The sequence below is a fragment of the Thamnophis elegans genome, chromosome 3, assembly GCF_009769535.1.
Source record: "Thamnophis elegans isolate rThaEle1 chromosome 3, rThaEle1.pri, whole genome shotgun sequence".
NCBI classification, from domain to species: domain Eukaryota; kingdom Metazoa; phylum Chordata; class Lepidosauria; order Squamata; family Colubridae; genus Thamnophis; species Thamnophis elegans.
The window spans coordinates 131985799-132009078 of NC_045543.1; the positions used below are offsets into that span (position 1 = coordinate 131985799).

Below are 23280 nucleotides of genomic sequence, written 5' to 3' on the forward strand. Positions count from 1 at the left end.
ATGGCTTTCCTGATGAAAAGTATGTTGAGTAACCAGGTGAAAAATCTGGGGCTTTCTGGAGGGGGAGAAGAAAAGACGGAGGATGCAGCCCCTGCTGATCCAGCTGCAGCAGCAGGAATGACCAGGGAAGAATATGAGGAATATCAAAAGCAGGTGATAGAGGAGAAGTAAGTACACCTTCCTTATGTTTTCAGTGTGCAAACTGATTTAGATTGTTTAAATTCACAAGACCGGAGATCCAGGGAGATAGATGTTTTAATGCCTGTGTGGGTTAAGGCCGTACCATTACTTATTCTCCAGAAGCATTTCTAATTTTTCATAATGGTTTCTCCACGTAAATGGGACCCTTTCCTTTGAACGTTTCTCTATTTCCAGATTTCTAGGTTGGGGAAAGAGAAATACTTAAGACATTCCCTAAATGTAACCACAGTTACAAGCTTGTTTAGGTATGGAATTTCATAGGTTTCCTTAGTGCTCATCTGAATCAAATACTTCTCAGAATTTTTCTTTTCCTGCATTGGTTGGAATTTTTAAAAGTTGTTTTGGGTAAGATAGTTAAATCCAATAAAGTTAGATTTACTCTATTTTGAAACAAAAGTGCAGAAAAGAGCAACCAGGATGATTAGGGGACTGAAGACTAAAACATATGAAGAACGGCAGCAGGAACTGGGCATGGCTAGTTTAGTGAAGAGAAGGACCAGGGGAGACATGATAGCAGTGTTCCAATATTTGAGGGGCTTCCACAGAGCGGAAGGGTTCAAGCTATTTTACAAAGCACCTGAAGGCCAGAGAAGGAATAAGGGATGGAAACTGAACAAGGAGAGATTCAACTTAGAAATAAGGAGAAATGTTCTGACAGTGAGAACAATCAACCAATAGAACAGTTTGCCTTTGAGAGTTGTGGGAGATTCATCACTGGAAACTTTCAGAAAGAGATTGGACAGCCACCTGTCAGAAATGACGTATGGTCTCCGGCTTGGCTGAGCGGTTGGACTAGATGACCTACAAGGTCCCTTCCAACTCTTAATCTAATCTAATCTAAATGGCAAAGATGATATACATCTACCTCTTACAGTCTAAAAATGCTGTGCTCTTTCTTAACAAATATTTTTACTCTGATGTTTATATAATGACATAGGAAACTACCTACAAAATCAACATTTTAAATACCAATTAGTGTTTTTTTAGGAAATGTGCAATATTAGTATTATACTGTTAGTAGTAATAATAGTATTAGTACCCAACCAGCAAAGCCATAGGAATTAAAATGAAAACATATCACTACTAACTATTGTAGCTACAAAAATAATTGAATTTCAAATCTCTGGAACATCATTTCACTAATGATCAATTACATAATGCTTAGCTAAAGCTACACTGTAAGATGATTAGAGGTGAGAGGTTAATGTTCTATGGAATTTGACTCTCCAGGGTTATATTTAGTAGTAGTCCTGTTCACAAGATGGGCCTCAAGCCACAGGAAATTTTAAGGGGATCCTCTTTCTTGCATGGGAAAATGAAAAATGTGTCCAGGAAGCAAAATAAATCTGTATCTTTCAAGATCTGGATTCATTCAATAATACCTTTAATGAAGTTACTTTGTTTCTACTATGGGTATTTGATTTTAATGGTCAGAAAGTGAGGGAGTCAAGTAGCATCATTTCAGATTAGCACATTTTGGTTATGCCTTTTTAAAATAAAATTGATCAGTCTAAAAAGGTACTACCAGACTCTTATTTTTTAGCTATCCTAAACTAAACCTCTTTCTACATTACATTTACCCAAGATATCTTTCAGTCATGGCTTTTGAATGAGGTAGAATTCAAAATAAAGTTATATTTCCATTTGTCAACAGAAAAATTGGGGTACTATTAGAACACAGGAGAGAAAAGTGCTAATACAGTATGTGGGTGACCCCTAGAGAGCTTAATAAGAGCTATAAAGTCAGCTCTCTCCCCCACTTTTTCTAAATGATCAACTTTGTCACAAAATTCAACGTACTGAATTATTCAGACATTAAATGACCTATAAACGGTTGCGAGATGACTCAAGTTCATAGAGTCATCATAGAGTTCAAGAGCCGAGGTGGCGCAGTGGTTAGGGTGCAGTACTGCAGGCCACTTCAGCTGACTGTTATCTGCAGTTCGCGCGGTTCTAATCTCACCGGCTCAAGGTTGACTCAGCCTTCCATCCTTCCGAGGTGGGTGAAATGAGGACCCAGACTGTGGGGGCGATATGCTGACTCTGTAAAACGCTTAGAGAGGGCTGAAAGCCCTATGAAGCGGTATATAAGTCTAACTGCTATTGCTATTGCTATAGCCTGGAGTAAACCCCTAGTAGCCTTGTTTCCTGTAACAACTACATTGTCAGTGTTCCACCCATAGCAAGATCATCAAAATATCCCCTTCAAAAACATACAAAGGGCATATGGTTTAAGGAGCCTTCAAATTATAACTATTGAAATGCTGTAAATTTATATATTGGCAACACTTTTCCAAAATGGTTTGCCATTGCCTTCTTCCTAGGGCTGAGAGAAAGTGACTGGCCCAAGGTCACTCAGCTGGCTTTGTGTCTAAGGCAAGACTAGAAATCACAGTCTCCCAGGTTCTAGCCTGATGCCTTAACCACTAGACCAAATTGGCTCCTGCTTATAACTATTATTTAGCCATAAAACTAATGGCTCGGTTAAAATGCAGCTATAACAGAAAACATGAGCCTAATTTTCAGAACCATAGATTTGTCATTATGGTTCATTTCAGTTCAGAAACTCATTCAAAGAGATGAGAAAGCCATAAATATTGGAGCTGGTTCCATATATCTCCCCCACAGCATTTTAAACAATAGCAATAGCAGTTAGACTTATATACCGCTTCATAGGGCTTTCAGCCCTCTCTAAGCGGTTTACAGAGTCAGCATATCACCCCCAACAACAATCCGGGACCACATTTTACCCACCTCGGAAGGATGGAAGGCTGAGTCAACCCTGAGCCGGTGAGATTTGAACCGCTGAACTGCTGAACTAGCAGTCAGCTGAAGTGGCCTGCAGTACTGCACTCTACCCACTGCGCCACCTCGGCTCTATAAACCCAGGTCAAAGGGACATACCAATGGAAAGTAAACTTGCTTTCCATCATATGAAGGAACTGCAGTCTTCCTTCTCTCTATTTGGTTTCATAAGTTTGAATGGACACTAAATGAACTGTTGTAAGTCGAGAACTACCCGTACTTTGGGCCAGTTGGTTGGGAATAGTATTTAGATAAATACAATTTATGTTATATTTTAATCGTTAACCACTGAAAATCACATTGACAAGGCAGGAGTCAATATAAATAAATAAACATCCAGATTCTGAGGGTTCTTGTATTGATGGGCCTTCTAATACAAGGGTGTCAAACTCAAGGCCCAGGGGCCAAATCCAGCCTGCAGGATACTTAGATCTGGCCCATGGGGCACCACTAAAACCGACCCGAGCTCCATTTTCACTGGCAGAGGGTTGCAAGAGGCCATTGCAGCTGAAAACAGAGCTCATGAGGGCCGTGCGCGGTCCCCTCAAGCTCTGTTTTCACTGACAGAGGGTTGCAGGAGGCCATCTCAGCTGAAAACGGAGCTCCCGAGTCCATTTTCACTGGCAGAGCACTCAGGCCACCAAAGGTACCCCGCCGACAAAAGTGGCGTCAGGCTGGCCATGCCCACCATGGCCACGCCCTCAGACCCCCTCCCACCAGGTCAAACACAACCCTGATGAGGCCCTCAATTAAATCACGTTTGACACCCCTGTGCTAATAAGATAAATGAATCCAGAAGTTGCTTCCGGATGCTCCTTAAGAGCGTCCCTCAGCCTGATGTTTAGCTGGACCTGCTCAGTTGATTCTTACGAAACCTCCCATTTGTGCCTTCAGGATGGAAAGAGACGCAGCTTATGCACAAAAGAAGGCTGGACGAGCTGTTTTGCGGGTTCACTTGCGAGAGAAATACAGACTTCCAAAGGCAAGACCTCCGTCAAAAAAAATGCTGTTTATTACAATCTTGAGAACATATAACATTCATATCACTCAGTGGTTCTCCAACTTGGCAACTTTAAGATGTGTGGACTTCAACTCCCAGAATTCCCTAGCCAGCATGGGCAATTCTGGGAGTTGAAGTCCACACAACGTAAAGCTGCCATGCTTGAGAAACAGTGATGTATCTGCTTTGTTATTTTTCTTTTCTCTCCTTTCTCAGTGACACCACCACCACCACCACCACCACCACCCATTTTTACATGATATGTAAGATGCTGAATGTGTCAGCCAAGACTCAGGTTAGATATCCTTTCAGGAAGGACTTTAAATGGCATTTTATCTGTATTGCAAAAACCCATGCTATAGGGATAGAAATGGAAATAAAGCCACAAGTCCAGTCAGAACAATGTACAGGTAGACCTTGATTTATGACCACAATTTGGGACCAGAATTTCTGTTAGTAAACAAGGTGGTGGTTCAGCAGGTTGCCCAATTTCACATTCTTATTTGCCACAATTGTTAAATGACTCACTAAAGTTGTTAAGAGAATCACATCTTCCACTTACCACCACAATTCAGATTGGAACATTTATTGCTCTGTTAGGTGGTTGTTAAGTGTACCTGATTTTACAACATTTTTTGCTGCAGTCGTTAAGTGAATCACATGGTCATTAACTGGATCTGGCATTCCTCATTGACTTTGATTGTTGGAAGGTAGCTGGGAAGAAGTGGTCCAGTGGCCTAGAGAAGGAGCTCTCGCCTTACAATCAGGAGGCTGTGAGTTCAATCCTAGGTTGTAGCAGATATTTCTCTCCCTGGGAATAATGAGTAATTATCTGCGGCGAACTCTGCACTGGTGACAGGAAAGGCATCCAGGCAGTAAACACTTCCCGACTCCACCCTCATGTAAGGGATTATGGGGTCATTTTTAAAAAAAAGGTAGCTGGCAAGGTGGCAAATGGCAATCATGTGACCCCAGGATGCTGCAACCATTGTAAATACATGGCAGTTGCTGAGAGCCCAAAAGTTGTGAAGAAAAAAAAAATTGGTGATTTTGGTTGCAAACTGAATTCTCCATCCTGGGTTTGGTATTCCCATGGGGTTATAGTCTCTTCTGGTACTTCTGTTATTGGGAACACTTGGGTCATCGTCAAGCCTTCCCAAAAGTTTGCTCGAATTTCAGGCAAGGCCACCAAAATCCCTTAAGAATCCAATGAGACTTTAGGAAGTTTCAGCATTCTTGCCTGAAATTTTGCAAGCCTACCTGATTTCTAAAAATTGTTTTATGTTATTGTGTCCTGTGCGCCCAGAGTTAAGCTTCCCAAGCATGATTTATACAGGTAGTCCTTAATTCAGAACAAAAATTAGGATCAGATCAGTGGTGGGTTTAAAAAAAATTTAGAACTTCTTCTGTAGATGTGGCCTGCTTTGTGGGAGTGGCTTGCCAGCCATGTGACTGGGTGGGAGTGGCTTGCTGGCCATATGACCGGGGGGAGTGGCTTGTGGCCATTTGACTGGGTGGGAGTGGCTTGCCGGCCATGTGACTGGGTGGGCAGGGCCAACTTGTAAAATGTGGTGAAACTCACTTAACAACGCTCTTGCTTAGCAACCAAAATGTTGGCTCAGAAACTCTGGCATTTGAAGCACGCAAGTCTTAAAGCTGTCAAGTTACAAGACTCTTGCACCCCTAACCCTTTAGAAAAAAAACCCCAGGGGTGTTCAAACCTGACGGCTTTAAGACTTGTGGACTTCAACTCCCAGAATTCCTCCTCTCGCTCTTCATCTTGATGATGTGCGGATGGGCGGGGGGAGGGAGCTGGAACTGGTTCTAAATGGCGCTGTATATTTGTGGAACCTCTTCTATAGAAGAGGTTAGAACTGGCAGGAACCCACCCCTGGATCAGATTATTGGTTGCTAAGCAAAGCAGTTGTTAAATGAATCATGCCCGATGTTATGTCCTTTTTTGCCATGGTTGTTAAGGGAATGACTGCAGTGAAGTGAATCGGGCAGTCAGGAAGCAAACCATGGCTTCCCCTATTAACTTTGCTTTTCAGAAGCTAGTTGGGAAGACGGCAGTTGGATTATCACGCAACCCCTTGAGATCCTGCAACTGTTGTCAATGCATACTGTATTGGTTGCCTCCTCTGTTGATGGTCTTTTATCTGCTTATCAGTTTGACTTGAACAATAATTGGTTCGGTCTTTTTGAATGTGTGTCTTGCAACGTCCGCTTTTTATTTTGCTTTTTAAATGATCTGAAATAATGTTTAGATTTCTAAGGTAACAGAAATAAAATTTGCAAATGGACAAAAGTTACACTCTTATCTGAGAGCAATTGCCACTGAAGCAGTGGTGGGTTCCGGATCCCGTCGCAACTGGGACGCTGCGACGGGGCCGGATGTCCACCTCAGGCACACGCACTGCGCACGCACATGCCACCGCCCTGCGATGCCCCAGCTGCTCAGCAATGTCACGCAGGTGCCGTACGCTGTGCGCGCGCGAGCAATTGGCCCGTTTCCCTCAAAAAGAGGTAAAGACCGCAGGCGGGCAAGTGGGCCCATCAAAACACCATTCCATTACAGCGGCCACTGCTCCCGGCTGCTACTGGTACGCCCAGACCGGACTGAACCACCTGGAACCCAACACTGCACTGAAGTTACACCTGATTAGACAAATATTGAACTGCATTGTGAGAAAAGACAGCAAGAAGATTGTAGACCATGTATAAAAGGGCAGTTGTAAGGAAGCCCATCTAAAGAGCCATGGTGGCGCAGTGGTTAGAGTGCAGTACTGCAGGCTACTTCTGCTGACTGCCGGCTGCCTGCAATTTGGCAGATCGAATATCACAGGCTCCAGGTTGACTCAGCCTTCCATCCTTCCAAGGTGGGTAAAATGAGGACGCAGATTGTTGGCGGGGGGGGGGGGATATGCTGACTCTTTAAACTGCTTAGAGAGGACTGTGAAGCAGTATATAAGTCTAAGGGCTATTGCTAGTGCTAAAGTCTGAGGAGCAAGGTAGCTTATTTCTTCCCCATCTCTACTCATTTTATCATTGATTATTTACCACTCCCAACTGTAATTTAGGTTCTTTTTTATTGATCTGTAAATGACATTCATGCAATTAATATGTATGTCCTTGTAGCAGAGGTGGGTTCCTACCAGTTCGCACCTATTCGGTAGAACCGGTTCGTCAAATCTACCGAACCGGTTAGAAGAGGTTCCACCAGTAGACCCAGAAAGCAGGCCACACCTACAGAAGAGGTTCCAAAAATTTTTGAAACTCACCACTGCCTTGTAGGTCCTTCATTCAAGTTTTTGCAACTTTTTGGCATAGAGACACGTATGCATATGTGGACACTTAACGTTATAGTCCAGATCAGGGGTCGCCAATCTTTCGGACCTCAGGGGCCACTAAATTCATAATTTTAAATCCCGCGGACCATTAATATGTTTTTTTTTAAAAAAGATAAACAGTATTTAGTGCAATATCAAAATGCAAATAATTTTTCTGCAGACCACCAGAATTTTCTAATGGACCACCAGTGGTCTACTAACCACCAGTTGGTAACTGCTGGTATAGATGGTCCTCGACGTACGATCACGATGGAGCCCAAAATTTATGTTGTTAAGCAAGAATTTGTTGAGTGAATTTTGCCCCATTTTACAACATTTCTTGCCACCTTTGTTAAGTGAATCACTGCAGTTGATAAGTTAGTAAGTTGCTTGTTCAGTGAATCTGGCTCCCTCGTTGTCTTTGCTTGTCGGAAAGTTGCAAAAAAATGATCACATGACCCCGGGACACTGCAGTGGTCATAAGTATGAACCAGTTGCACAAGCGTCTGAATTTGGATCACATGATAATGGAGATGGTGCAAAGGTTGTAACTGCATAAAATGGTCATAAGCAGGGGTGGGTTCCTGCCAGTTCTAACCTCTTCTATAGAAGAGGTTCCACAAATCTACAGTGCCGTTTAGAACCGGTTCCCGCTCCCTCCCTCCGCCCGTACGTACATCATCAAGATGAAGAGCGAGAGGAGGAATTCTGGGAGTTGAAGTCCACAAGTATTAAAGCTGTCAAGTTTGAACATCCCTGAGGTTTTTTTTCCTAAAGGGTTAGGGGTGCAAGGGTCTTGTAACTTGACAGCTTTAAGACTTGCGTGCTTCGAATGCCAGAGTTTCTGAGCCAACATTTTGGTTGCTAAGCAAGAGTGTTGTTAAGTGAGTTCCACCACATTTTACAAGTTGGCCACGCCCACTCAGTCACATGGCTGGCAAGCCACTCCCACCCAGTCACATGGCTGGCAAGCCACTCCCACAAAGCAGGCCACACCCACAGATGAGGTTCTAAAAAAATTTAAAACCCACTACTGGTCATAAGTCACTTTTTTGAGTGCCGTTGTAACTTTGAACGATCACTAAATGAACTCTTATACGTCAAGGACCACCTGTAGCTGCTGATCAACATATTTTTACTTGACTTAGTGTTTCTTAACTTTGGCAACTAAGATGTGTGGACTTCGATTCCCAAAAGTCCTCAGCCAGCCAAGCTGGATGGGGATTCTGGGAATCGAAGTCCATACATCTTAAAGTTGCAAAGATTGGGGGCAGGGGGAACCTGACCTGGGCCGTCCTTTATTAATCTTGTGCCCTTCATATATGTTGTTGGTACAACTATTGAGATTCTCCCTCTGTGGGAATTTGGCAGATGAGTTTTCAGAGCTCCAGATCAGTGGTGAAATTCATTTTTTTTTACTACTGGTTCTGAGGGTGTGGCTTGGTGGGCATGGCAGGGGAAGGATACTGCAAAATCTCCATTCCCATCCTACTCTGGGGCCAGTCAGAGGTGGCATTTGCAGGTTCTCCAAACTACTCAAAATTTCTGGATTTCACCTGCTCCATATATTATTGGAGTCATCTACATGCTAAAAGCACTTATTGTGTCTTTGAAAATTAAGTTGTTGCTTTTTTTTTCCCAAGAGGAAAAAAAAATCCTTTAATATAAATAGTGCAGGAATCAGGAGAGAATGATTTAAATGGAAGACACAAACAGTCTGGCTTGAACAAAGGGGCATAATGAATAAGGGAAGTCCTCAGGTTATGACCACCATTGAGTCCAAAAATGTCTGTTGTTAAGTGGGACATTTGTTAAGTGAGTTTTGCCCCATTTTAAAACCTTTCTTGGCACCGTTGTTAAGTGAATCACTACAGTGGCTAAGTTACACAGTTGTGAACTGAATCTGGCTTCCCTCATTGACTTTGCTAATCAGAAGATCACAACAGGGGATCACAGCACCCTGGGACACTGTAACCGTCATGAATGAATGAATTTTGATCACTTGACCATGGGGATGCTGTAATGGTCCTAGGTGTGAAAAATGGTTGTAAGTCACTTTTTTTCAGTGTGATAACTCCAAATAGCAAGAGCACTTAGACTTGTACACTATTTCCTAGTGTTTTTATAGCCCTCTCTAAGCAGTTTTACAGGGTCAGCCTATTTCCCCCAACAATCTGGGTCCTCCTTTTCCCCACCTCGGAAGGATGGAAGGCTGAGTCAACCTTCAGCCTGGTGGGATTCGAACTGCCAAATTGCAGGCAGCTGGCAGGCAACAGTAGTAGCCTGCAGTACGGCACTCTAACCACTGCACCACTGTAGCTCATATATGATATATATGTGTGTGTGAGACACTCAAGGTAGTGAGCATACCTAACACTTCTGTCTCCTATTTCCCCCACAACAACCACTCTGGAAAGATGGATTGGGCTGCGTTGGAGCATCCAACTGGTCTTCGTGCATAAGGCAGGCCTAGAATTCACAGTCTCCTAGTTTTTAAGCCAGCACCTTAATCACTACAACAAATGGTTTCTGGTAATGGTCTAAGCCAGTGTTTCTCAACCTTGTCAACTTGAAGATGTTTGGACTTAAACTCCCAGAATTCCCCAGCCAGCAAATGCTGGCTGGGGAATTCTGGGAGTTGAAGTCCAGACATCTTCAAGTTGACAAGATTGAGAAGCACTGGTCTAAGCAGTTTACAGAGTCAGCCTATTTCCCCCAACAACCTGGGTCCTCATTTTACCCACCTCAGAAGGCTGGAAGGCTGAGTCAACCTTTAGCCTGTGAGATTTGTTCTGCCAAATTGCAGGCAGCCAGCAGGAAGCAGAAGTAGCCTGCAGTACGGCACTCTAACCATTGCACCACTGTAGCTTATATATGATATATGATGTGTGTGTGTGTGTGTGTGTGTGTGTGTGTATAACACTCAAGGCAGTGAGCATACCTAATACTCCTGTCTCCTATTTTCCCCTCAACAACCACCCTACAAAGATGGATTGGGCTGAGTTGGGTCATCCAACTGATCTTGGTGCATAAGACAGGCCTAGAACTCAGTCTCCTAGTTTCTAAGCCAGCACCTTAACCACTACAACAACTGTTTTCTGGTAATGGTCTAAATGGTTTACAGAGTCAGCACATTTCCCCCAACAATCTGGCTCCTTATTTTACCCACCTTGGAAGGATGGAAGGCAGAGTTCACCTTGAACTTGGTGAGATTGGAACTGCCGAATTGCAGTCAGCCAGCAGTCAGCAGAAGTAGCTTGCAGTACTTCATTCTAACCACTGCGTGGCTCTTAGTCACTAAACAAACTATTGTAAATTAAGGACTTCCTGTAGCAGGTATGAAATGCTGTAATATTTACTCTCGGTGATGATGTCTGAGTGGATGGGCGGAGGCTCCCACCCCCGCCACTACCAGCTCACTCGAAATGGGGAGAACCAGTAGAATACCACCTTTGTCCTGTAGCAGGGGTGGGTTTCACATTTTTTTTACTACCGGTTCAGTGGGTGTGGCTAGATGGGGGGAGCATGTGACTGAGTGGGTTGACATCACTTGCACACACACAGTCACATGACCCACTCATCAAGCCATGCCCACTGAAAGGGTGGTGAAAAGTTTTGATGGGGATGGGGGGGGGGGCTCCAGCCTCGCCAGAACTAAGGGAGCGCCTGCAAACTACCCAGTAAGAAAAAAAGTTTTTCCTCCTCCCCGGCCCCCAGGAACGCTCTGCAGGCTTCAGCAGGGCTGGGGGAAGGGGGAAACGCCACTGTTTTTATGAAAAACGGCCCATTTTTGCGAAAATTGGGGCATTTTTCCCATCCCCCAGCCCTGCTGAAGCCTGAAGAGTACTTCTGGAGGCTGGGGGAAGGCAAAAACGCCTCCGTTTTTCCAAAAACAGTCCATCTCTGGGACCTCTCGGGGACTGGCATACACACACCATTAAAAAAGGGGGAAATATTAATATTGATAAATTGATATTAATTTTTTTAAGTTTATTTTAGAATGTTTTTGTTAAAGATTTAAACCCTGTATTGGTTCTGGGAAGTCGGGGGGGGGAGGGTGGGGGGTTGGGGGGGGAGGGTGGGAGGAGGGAAGTAAATATTTGTAAAAGTTTTTTTTTTCCAAAATTCTCATTAAAAAAAGGGGGGGGGGAATACATTTTTTCAATGAAGATTGTTCTGCACATGTGCAGAACAGAAAATAAAAATGGAGGTGCCCAGGATAGAACCGGCATGGCCAGGTGTCCAGCCGAGTTACTACCTATTCGGCTGAACCGTTCTGAACCAATAGGAACCCACCTCTGTCCTGTAGTGAGTAGATCTTCAACCGGGGATACCTGAGGTTAGTTTCCTCAGCTTAACCTAGCCTCTCGGAATTATTATGGAGATAAAATGAATTTGTTCCCATAATTCCATCTTGAATTTCCTGGTAGAATATAATAATAAGTCTATTTTGCTAACTCATAAAAACGGAGACAGCGTGCTGCGGTTACAACAATGCCTGTGAAACATTTTGCACAGATGTTTTCAGAGATACTTACGTGGCCATAATATGAAGCCATTGAAAAGTGCAAGACGTAATGCTTAAGGGTATTAAGGGCAGGCTTACATGGCAAAACATGTCCTTAATGAGCCCATTAAATCCTATTAATGGGATTGTCAGGACAGATTTGTCGTTGGAAAGATGTTTTCATCCATGAATTGTGTAGCTTGTTCCTAAGGGAAGGTTACCATGTTGATCAAACTGCTTCCTCCACCCTTTGATTGGGAAAGGTGGGAAATATAGAACAAAAATAGAACAATTAATCAGTGGAACAGCTTGCCTCCAGAAGTTGTGAATGCTCCAACACTGTAAGTTTTTAAGAAGATGTTGGATAAACCATTTGTCTGAAATGGTATAGAGTTTCCTGCTTCAGCAGGGGGTTGGATTAGAAAACCTCCCAGGTCTCTTCCAACTCTGTTATTCTATTCTATATCTGCTATCCAACTGAGCTGTGCATGCTTCAAAAACGATTCAGGGCTTCGGGGGGTGGAGCCTGCCGCCGTCGGGAGCTCAACGGAGCTCCTCTCAGGGTTCTGGTTTGTATATCTTATAAGATCTATAGATATCTCCCCTTTCTGGCAGAAAGGGGCAGGGAGAAGGTCAGTCGTTAGGATCTCTTGGTAATTCATAGCTTTTTTTTTGCTGTGAATGGAGAAGAGGTTCAACATTAGCTGAGCTTTTACTCCAGCCAGTTCTCCGCAGCTGCCTTTTTTGCAGCCCTAGGCAGATTGCCCCCCCCCCCCAGGACAAAGCTAAGCTATTTAAAAATTAATCCGGGCGGGGACCATTCCTGAGGAATTTCTTCTATTACTATCTAAAATACCAGCTTCAACTTTGCAAAAGGCTCCCTTTTCTAGCTGCGTCACAAGATGGCGATCTTATAGCTTTTGTGTTTGATGTGACGTACTTAGTCAGCCCTATTCTCCTGAAGGCTTCTCCGTATTAACTGTTAAAAGATTAACTGAGGGGAGCAGAGACTTTGATTCTTGGCTAGCCTGATTGCTTGTCTTTTATTTTTATTCTGGAATGGCTCCCAAATCTAAGCAGAAGCGCTTCCTTAATAACATATCTCAAAAAACTGCTATGAAGCCGCTACCCTTGCCTCCTACGTCCTCCACTGGAGATTTGTTAACACAAGAATTTCTTCTCAAAATGCTTAATAATTTCAGACAGGAAATTAATCAACTGATATCGGATTTATATGATCAATTTGATGCTAAAATTGCTCAAGCAAAGGAGGATATGATCGGAGTAATGACAGTCATGACAGATTATATTGCTGAAACGGAGGATAAATTGGAACTTTTGGAAGAAACTAACTTTAATTTGACATCCAAAATTCAAACGTTACAACAGGAAATTGAAAATGCTCAAAAACAACTTGTCATGATAAATTATAATAAGACTTCCTTCGCAATAAGAGTTAGAGGACTGCGTGAAAACGAACAGGAGAATTTGAAACAGATCTTCTTTGAGGCTCTTAGCCGCTCGGTGGGAAGTCCGGGACTTAACTTTGATTGGCAGATTCAAAAAATTTACCGCCAGAATTCGTGGGTAGCAAAACAGCGACAGCTTCCGAGGGACATAATTATATACTTTACCACAAGGGAATCCAGAAATGTGATAATACAGAAGCTTTACAACAAGAGGTTGAGAATTGATGGACAGGACTTGATTGTTTTTAAAGAGATACCATCTCAAATATTAAGAGCAAGGAGAGATTACATTTTCTTAACTGAAGAACTCAGAAATTCTCAGATTCCATACAAATGGGAAGTCCCAGCTGGCATTACAGTTACATTTGGCAATCAAAAACACCGCATTAATTCTGTCTGTGAAGCCCGAGAATTTTATTACAAGACCCTGAAGGCGGGACTTCCTGATTCATCCGGACCTGGAGAGAGACAAGGAGAAGGAGAAGACAAGCAGCGAGACACGTGGCTACAAGGCGGAGGGTGTTGCTTTCCTCTTCCGGAAGGGCAGAAGAGTAAAGAATAAAGACTTAGCGATGTTCTTAAAACTTTATGATTTCTGCCTGGGATAAAATGGAAAAGTTGTATATCGATGATGAGACATGGAGACTGAAAGAAGCGTTGCTGATTGTGGACACATATTGTATATAAGATTTGTTTGAACTCTAACTCAAATTGCGCATGAATTATTTTCCTAGGCGAGGAGAGCGGAGATCGCGATCTTTTTGAGTTGTGGTCTGGGACGAACGGAGTTGGGAGGCGCGTGGGAGAGGGAAGGGTAGCGAAAGCTTAACTAGACTACTTGGGGCTAGAATGCAAGCTGATGTTTGTATGAGTTGCTATTTCAATATAAGGTTAAGAAAGATTAGTCAGAGAGTCTCCAGGAAGGTGGAGTAAATATGTGAGGAGCAATGGACGCGGATAAAATATATATGTGGATATGGATAAAGGCAGGGTGGAAGGTAAAAAAATTTACATGTGGATGTGGGTAAGGATAGAATGGGAGGTGTTGGAAATGAAAAATGAAAGAAGTACTTGAGTTTAATGGTTTTATAGAAAGGTTTGGATATTCGGATAAAAAAGAGATAAATTAAAGGTCTGAATAGATAGATAAAGCAATGAGACTTTTAGTTGGGGAATCCTAATTGATTAACTTACCTGGCTCTAACACAGTTTGAAACCCTGCAAGTAGTAAAATAACCGAAATTTGGAATGAGCTACATTGTTTAAGATTTACAGATGATGGGAAGCTGTGTTAATGTAGTGGGTTTATTGATCTTTCTTGTTTTTCTTTTTTTTTTTCTTTTTCTGTGTGTGTTTTTTTCTTTTCTATTTTTTACTATTCCCTTTTTTTTGTTTTTCTTTTATTTTTTTAACTTTAAAGTTAGCTGGCTTTATTATACTCAAGTGCTTGTTAAAGAACTATGCCGGGTATGGGACCTGGGAAACCGTAAGGGGGTTAGGGAGGGGGGATTATAGGGGGGAGGGGGGAGGGTGGAATTACAGTTTCAATTCTTAGAACAATAAGAATTCACTTGTATACTGCGGCTCGTTTTTCTTTTTTTTCTTTTTCTCTTTTATTTTCTAAAAAATAAACTGAATAGATTAATTGTAGGGATACACCAAAGTGAGGAGAAGAGGGAAAGAAGAGGGAGAAGTAAAGAGGGAGCGAGAGGGGAATGTAAGGAGGGTGAGATGGAGGGAGGGGGAGATGTCTGAGGGGGAAGGGAAGTAGAAGAGGGGAATGCTGGAGGGGAGAAATGAAAGTTGGAGGGGGAGAAGAAAGGTTGTATGGGGGATTGAAGTGTCATGTTGGGTTTTTTTTTTATGGTGGATTTTTTCTTTTTTTTGTTTTTTGTTACGCACAGTATATAAGTGATTGTATAAAATGAAAATGAAAATGAAATAAATAAAAAAAAGATCCCAAAAACGATTCAGAAAAAAAATGCTTTGACATGCAGGAAACAGGAATGTAGCAGCTCTTTAAAGCAACTGCAACTTTTTGCAGAGTAGGGAATATAGCAATAGCAATAGCAGTAGACTTATATACCGCTTCATAGGCCTTTCAGGCCTCTCTAAGCGGTTTACAGAGAGTCAGCATATTGCCCCCAACAATCTGGGTCCTCATTTTACCCACCTCGGAAGGATGGAAGGCTGAGTCAACCCTGAGCCGGTGAGATTTGAACCGCTGAACTGCTGATCTAGCAGTAGCCTGCAGTGCTGCATTTAACCACTGCGCCACCTTGTCCTGCCTGGACAATGATGCAACAGTTTTAATGATGGAGCAGCTTTGGCATCTGGTGAAATATGAGAGGATTCTGTCCAAAAGTCATGGTTATCCCCAACTAGTCACATGGCTTTAATTGCTAGAGATTGTATTCCTAAATTCTATACTAAAATAATTAGTAGAAGAAGGTATAACTGGACCTCAACAAAGTAGATCAGAGAAACTGAGAATGAGGAAGAGAAAGAGGGAGGGAGGGAGGGAGGGAGGGAGAGGCCATGATCACTGTACAATGCCCTTCAAGAGTTGGATAGCTTGGCTAACTCCTTAACTACACATAGTCCTCAACTTATGAGCACAACTGAGACCAGAGTTTCTCTTGCTAAGAGGTGTGATTGTTAAGCGAGTCACTGCCATTTTGAGTAAATCCATGCACCCTGCTTCCCGTGCATGGGTCCTTCCCCCTGCACATGAGTGCATGTCTCCTGCATGCAAATCATGATCATGTGACCACAAGATTCTGAAACCATTGTAAATGCAGTCATTAAGCAAGTCACCACAGTTGTTAAATGAATCCAGTTTTCCCCATTGTTTTTTACTGGCTGGAAGCCAAGTGGGAAGGGTGCAAATTGGGATCCTCTGACCACAAGATGCTGCAATCATGGACATAACTCTGATCTCAGGCTTCCAAATAGTATCCAAAAGTAAATCAGAATCCAAGGCAAAGTATTGCTCAAAGTTCCAATTTATTAAGAGAGTCATGTTGGCACATCTGGGAAAACCCGAATCTGAAAGCTTCCCAGTTTTCCCCACCCAGCTGAAAGTTCAAGATCTTGCCCCCACACCCACAAGTCCATCACATGGCCCAATCTCCCACTAGCATGCTGGCAGCTTCCACCCATCCAGTTCCGGTCAGGTGCAGAGGTGCAGAGACAAAGGATGACCTTGGCTTGCTATAAAGAATGTTGTTATGGCTACAAAGTATGTACAATCCCCCTCCCATTTTCCCACAATAGAAAATGCATAGCAGAATAACAGCAAGTGTGTCAGGCCAAAGATCCAAAACAAAAGATGGCTGCAGGCCTGACATCTGAGTTAGTTGCCAAGCACCTGAGTTGCAACCACATGACAATACAGGTGGCGCAACAACCATAACCTTTTCAGTGCCAGTGTAACTTTGAACCACCATTAAACAAAGGGTCATAAAATGAGGATTATTTGTAGCTATTTCTTTCTAGCGTGTATTTCCAAACCACACTTTGAAGACACAAAGGCAGATATCAGCTGCTATCAGGGGAACCTTACACCTTCTTTTTTCCCCCACTGTAAATATTTTTGGTTGAGTTATAGAATATTATAAAATACAAAATTCAAAAGTAAATAAAAGATCAGAGAGGGAGAAGGGGAGAGGGGGAGGAGAAGTGAGGAAAGGTAGGGGAAAAGAAAAAGAAGCATTGACTTCCGACTCTCTCTGTTACAGTAAAATAAGGCATTAACATCAAATCACAATTTTTTGCATTTCCATAATAGTATAAACAAGCCATTTCTATAAATATCTATCAGCCTAATCTGTAAAACCCAAAGTCAGAGATTCATTCTTTTCCACATCGAGCATGAAGTTCAGAAGTGGCCTCCATGTGGGGAAAAAAATAAAGGTAAAGGTAAAGGTTGCCCTCGCACCTCTGTGCTACTCATTCCTGACTCTAGGGGGTGATGTTCATCTCCGTTTCAAAGCCGAAGAGCCAGCGCTGTCCTAAGACGTCTCCGTGGTCATGTGGCTGGCATGACTAAATGCCAAAGGCGCACAGAAGGCTGTTACCTTCCCAACAAAGGTGGTTTCTATTTTTCTACTTGCATTTTTACATACTTTAGAACTGCTAGGTTGGCCGAATCTGGGACAAGTAACAGGAGCTCACTCCATTACACGGTGCTAGGGATTCGAACCGGCCCCTTCTGATTGGCAAACTCAACATCTTAGCCACTGAGCCACCACGTCCCTTGGAAACAAAAATGCTTATGTTCTTTTCTTTAATTAAGGTAGTCAATTTTGCCATTTCAGCCAACATCATCAACTTCTGCAACCATTCATACATGGTAGGAATCGAAATGTCCTTCCATTTTTGGGCATACAATAGTTTTGCTGCTATCAACATAAACAATAACAAAGTTCCAATTTTTTTCCTCCAGTTCTTTTTCCATTAGGCCCGAAAGGAAAAGTTCTGGTTTCATTTTTATCTCCATTCTCAAAATTTTCTGTATTAAAATATGAATCATACTCCAAAAGTTTTTTGCTTCATCAAGTGTTCACCATAGATGATAAAAAGTCCCTTCTTTACTTTTACACTTCCAACATTCATTGGACATACCTTTATACGGTGGTGGGTTGCTGTCAGCATTACTGCCGGTTCAGTGCACACAAAAAAGTTTGCCTGCGTGCGCATTTTCACCTTAAAAGGTCTGCGCATGCGCAAAATGTTAAAAAAGGTGGGGGATTTCATTTCTGCAATGAAAACTGTGCAGAACCGAAAATCAAGATGGCGCCGTCATAGGAGAACCGTTTTGGGGGCGTGGCAGGCCTGGGTCACCGCTGGTTCCAGTGGCCCAGGCCACCAAGTTATTACCAGTTCGGCCAAACCAGTCTGAACCGGTAGGAACCTTTATACATCTTAGATAACTTATCTGGTGTTAAATATCAATGATACATCATCTTGTAGAAATTTTCTTTTAGATTTATAATGTAAATTTTAAACCTTTCATCCACATATTTCTCCATTGTTCAAGCATCACATTATATCCAAGATTCCTTACAACTTCTTAACAGATCTCTAATGATTCTTCCCTCCAACCCATTCTCCACATCCAGGTGGGCTTGATGGGAAGTATAGTCCAATACATCTGTAGGACAGCAGTTTAGAGAAGGCAGCTGTAGGTAACCCCAGTTTATAACACAGCTTAGCTTGGAACATCTGGCCTTTACATACGTATATTTTAAATAAAAGGGCAGCTATAACTTTGACACTGCTTTTCCCAATTTGGTACCCAGCAATGCTAACAAGGCCCATAAAACTCATTCCAGTCATTATGGCCTTAACCAGAATAAGAGTTGGAGGGGACCTTGGAGGTCTTGTACTCCAACCAGTGATGAAATTCAAAAAACTTTATTACCGGTTCTGTGGGCATGACTTGGTGGGCATGGCAGGGGAAGGATATGCAAAATCCTCATTCCCTCCCCACTCCAGGAGAAGGATACTGCAAAATCCTCTTTCCCTCCCCACTCTAGGGGAAGGATATTGCAAAATCTCCATTCCCACCCCACTCCAGGGGAAGGATCATGCAAAATCCTTATTCCCTCCCCACTCCAGGGGAAGGATATTGCAAAATCCTCTTTCCCTCCCCATTCCAGGGGAAGGATATTGCAAAATCTCCATTCCCACCCCACTCCAGGGGAAGGATACTGCAAAATCCTTATTCCCTCCCCACTCCAGGGGAAGGATATTGCAAAATCTCCATTCCCTCCCCACTCCAGGGGAAGGATACCGCAAAATCCTCATTCCCTCCCCACTCCAGGGGAAGGATACTGCAAAATCCTCATTCCCTCCCCACTCCAGGGGAAGGATACTGCAAAATCCTCATTCCCTCCCCACTCCAGGGGAAGGATACTGCAAAATCCGCATTTCCTCCTCATTCCTGGGGCCAGCCAGAAGTGGTATTTGCCGATTCTCTGAACTACTCAAAATTTCAGCTGCCGGTTCATCAGAACCTGTCAGAACCTTGAATTTCACCCGGGTCCAATCCCCTGCCCAAGCAGTAAACTCTGTACCATTTCAGACAATTGGTTGCCCAATCTCTTCTTTAGAATTTCCAGTGTTGGAGCATTCACAACTTCTGGAGGCAAGTCATTCCACTCATTAATTGTTCTATCAGGAAATTTCTCCTTAGTTCTAGGTTAGTTCTTTCCTTTATTATTTCTATCCATTGCTTCTTCACCTGCCTCCAGGTGTTTTGGAGAATAGGTTGACCCCCTCTTTTCTGTGATGGTTCCTCAACTATTGTCACCCCTAATCCGTCTCTTTGTTAGATTGGACATAATTCCTGCAACTGTTCATCATATGTTTTAGCCTCCAGTCCTTTAATCATGTTTGTTGATCTTCTTAGCACTCTTTTAGAATCTGGGCATTTTTTTGCATTGTAGTGACCAAAACTGGATGCAGTATTCCAGGTCCCAACGACAGTATATAGTGGTATTAATACTTCACATGAACTTGATACTATCCCTTTGTTGATGCAACCTATAACTGCATTGGCTTTTTCTTTCTTCTGACTGCTTCAGTCAGTTGATGATGACAATGAGATTCTTTGGACTCTTCTTCAAACTCATCCTTCTCTCCAAAGGTGAGGTTCTACATGCAGTCATTATTTCTGTAGATGACTTCCCTCTAAAGATGGGTCATCTAAGGAGGTAATGAGAAGATGTAGGCTTTCAAGATTGGCATCCTCCGGACTGATCCAGTTGGACCAAGCTGGAATCTTGACATTTTCCCCTTCCCATCTAAATCACATTGGTGACATTATTACAGGTAGTCCTCAACTTACAATCGCAACTGAGCCCAAAATTTCTGTTGCTAAGTGATGCATTTGTTAAGTCATGTTTTCTACAACCTTTCTTGCTACAGTGGTTTAATGAATCACTGCAGTTGTTAAATTAGTAACATGGTTGTTAAGTGAATCTACCTTCCCCATTGACTTTGCTTGTTAGAAGATTGCAAAAGGGGATCATATGACCCTGACATATTGCAACCGTCATTAATATGAGTCATTGCCAAGTGACTAAATTTTGATCACCTGACCACGGGGATGGTACAATAGTGCATGATCATAAATGATAATGGAAAACGATCATGTTACTTTTTTCAGTGCTATTGAAACTTTGAATGGTCACTAAATTAATTGTTGTAAGTTGAGGATTGCCTGTATTGGGGTAGTGAGGTTACATTAGGAAGTTTGTGGTATTTTTGGCAATTTCACCTTTGAAATAACCGCAAAGGCGAGCAGGTTGTGTCAGATCTTTGGCTGCCGGTAAAAACTACATTTGAATATCACTTAATCTCAGGATGTTGAGATCAACTCAATAAAATTATTATCTTTTTATGAACAAATAATATCCTTTACATGGTATAGAAATATGTTCCAACTGAGCAGATGGATCAAATAAAATGGAAAGTTACCTTGATTACTTTAAGGGAATCCTTTCATTCCCACATTTTATATTATTATAGAACCGTAATGGAGAACCTAAGGCACCCATGCCACAGAGGTATCTGATGCGCAGGGCAGGGTGCATGCAGGGGACATGCACTCATGTGCAGGGGGAAGGACCCATGCACAGGAAGCAGGGTGCATGCACGCAGGAATGCGCATTGCATTTTGAGGACTTGCGAGCCCAGTTTTGGCTTCCACATTGATACAGCCTTCCAAGCCTAAAACGGAGCATGGGGGGGGGGAGGTCTTTTGTAAAGTGTTGAAAACCCAGATTTTTTGGGGGGGTGTTGTTGTACAAGAGGTTTGATCGCCCATTGAGAGGTCCCTCTTAATTGTTTTATTGGGCTTGGTTTCTGATGACCATTGTTGGTTTTTCATTCTTTGCTAATATTGTTTTTATTGTTCTAATATGTTGTTTGTTCTACATTCATGACACGGGCAGCCATATATATATCCAATAAATAAAAACATATATCACATACATACATACATACATACAAGGCCTGGGAACTGTGGAGAGTAAGAAGGCCAACGAAATCTTAAAATAAAACATGATTTCAGAGTCTCAATTAACGTACAAACGGTCTATTAAAATGTTCCAATATTATAGTCCAGGAGTGTCAAACTCACGTTATTACATTTTTGTCATGTGACGTATTGCAACTTTCCCCCTATTTGCTAAATCAAGGGTGGGTGTGATAATGCTTGATGCATTCGGCCCATGGGCCATGAGTTTGACATCCTTGCTATGTTCTATAAAGTATTCTAATAATTTATACATTTTGTTTCACATTTTCTACTACATTTTCTTGTTTGCAACGTCACATTTCAGAATCTGGAAAAATACAAACACCAATTACTAAGCTTTAATATTTTACAATGCCTTTGCCATTGTCTTTGATACAAATGCATAATTACGGTTAATTCTACAGAGGAATTATTGAGTCTGTCATTTGTACTACTTGTTACTGCCTGGTTTGGTACAGCAACCAAATGGGACAGGTACAGAATTCAACAAATAGTTAGCACTGAAGGAAAAACTATTGCAACCAGCCTGCCCTCCATTGAGGACCTGTATACTGCATGGCATGGGTGAGAAAGAGGATTGAAAAGATTTCTACAGACCCCTCACATCCTGGACATAAACTGTTTCCACTCCTCCCCTGAGGACATCGCTATAGAGCACTGCATACCAAAACAAATAGACTCAGAGACCTTTCTATTCTATTCTATTCTATTCTATTCTATTCTATTCTATTCTATCCTACCCTACCCTTCCCTACTCTACCCTATCCTACTGTTGCAGAAAATGACAGGCTTTAGACTTCTCAGGATACAGGAAAAGTTTATTTGGCAGCCAGGTTCAGAAAGTTAGCACAATGGCTAATATTGCAAATTCTGAACATCCTTCATTATCAAAGCACGCGCTCATATACATTCTCAAAAGCATTGCAACACGGAAATACTTAACTCATTTCTTATTGGTTATTTTGGGGGGAAAGCCTTATAAGTAGATGAGGGTCTTACTTCTCCTTTTGTTACAGGTTTGGACTACGTGTCATTAATGAACTTTATCTGAACCTTGTGGTTTGGACTTTTGACACAGGGACGTTGGCTAGAACATCTTGTGGTTAGAGGCTGATGACATCTCTCTGTCCCTTTAAGCAAGCTTCTAACTATCCCTTTCATGCCACGTCTTCATTCTTATATTTTTAATCCATATTTTATTCTACTTTACTACCATAACCTGTCCTGCCATACTCTACTCTATTATTAGTCTAGTCCAGCCCAGTCCAGTCTAGTCTAGTTTAGAGTGCCCATACAAATTCACATTCACTATTAATTTCTACACATGCTAATTAAAACACAAAGACTGTTAAAACATAATAGAACTCCTTAGTAAGTTTGCAAATAATTTCTGCTTCAAGAACTGTTAGCCCAGTCTCATATATCTTATTTTGGCCTACAGAGCTTATTATTTCTTCTCTTAGAATTTTTAACACTTTCAACACTTTTTTTTTTTTTAAATGTAGTTAGCAATGGAGCAAGAAATTTCCCCTTCATATATATGGATTTTTATTTTTATTTGCTTCCTTTTTTTAGAGTGAATTAGATGATAATCAGATTCAGATGGCTGGAGATGACGTGGACTTGCCCGACGACCTCCAGAAGATGGTAGCAGAGGATCAAGAAGAAGAAGAAGACAAAGATACTCTTTTGGGACAGCTTCAGAATATCCAGAATATGGACGTGGATGCTATCAAAGAAAAGGTCCAGGCAACTTTCACTGATATTAAGCAGTCGGCTGAACAAAAATGTTCTGTAATGTAGTGAAGACGTTTCACAAGACCTACATAGGTACAAACGTCCATAGAAGTGGATGGTTAGTGGGACCACAGCAACAATTGGTGGTGCTGCTTACTCATCACACCGTCCCTCTTTATGAGGAG

General features: G+C 42.2%; 1 protein-coding gene across 1 annotated transcript; it reads left to right on the forward strand.

Moving 5' to 3' along the window:
• LOC116505366 (complexin-4-like) lies at positions 1–23161 on the forward strand. The gene is made up of 3 exons (XM_032212564.1): positions 1–167; positions 3901–3988; positions 22934–23161. Exons 1-3 carry the CDS (start codon positions 1–3, stop codon positions 23159–23161), a joined length of 483 nt encoding a protein of 160 aa, XP_032068455.1.
• The last annotated feature ends 119 nt before the right edge of the window (positions 23162–23280 follow it).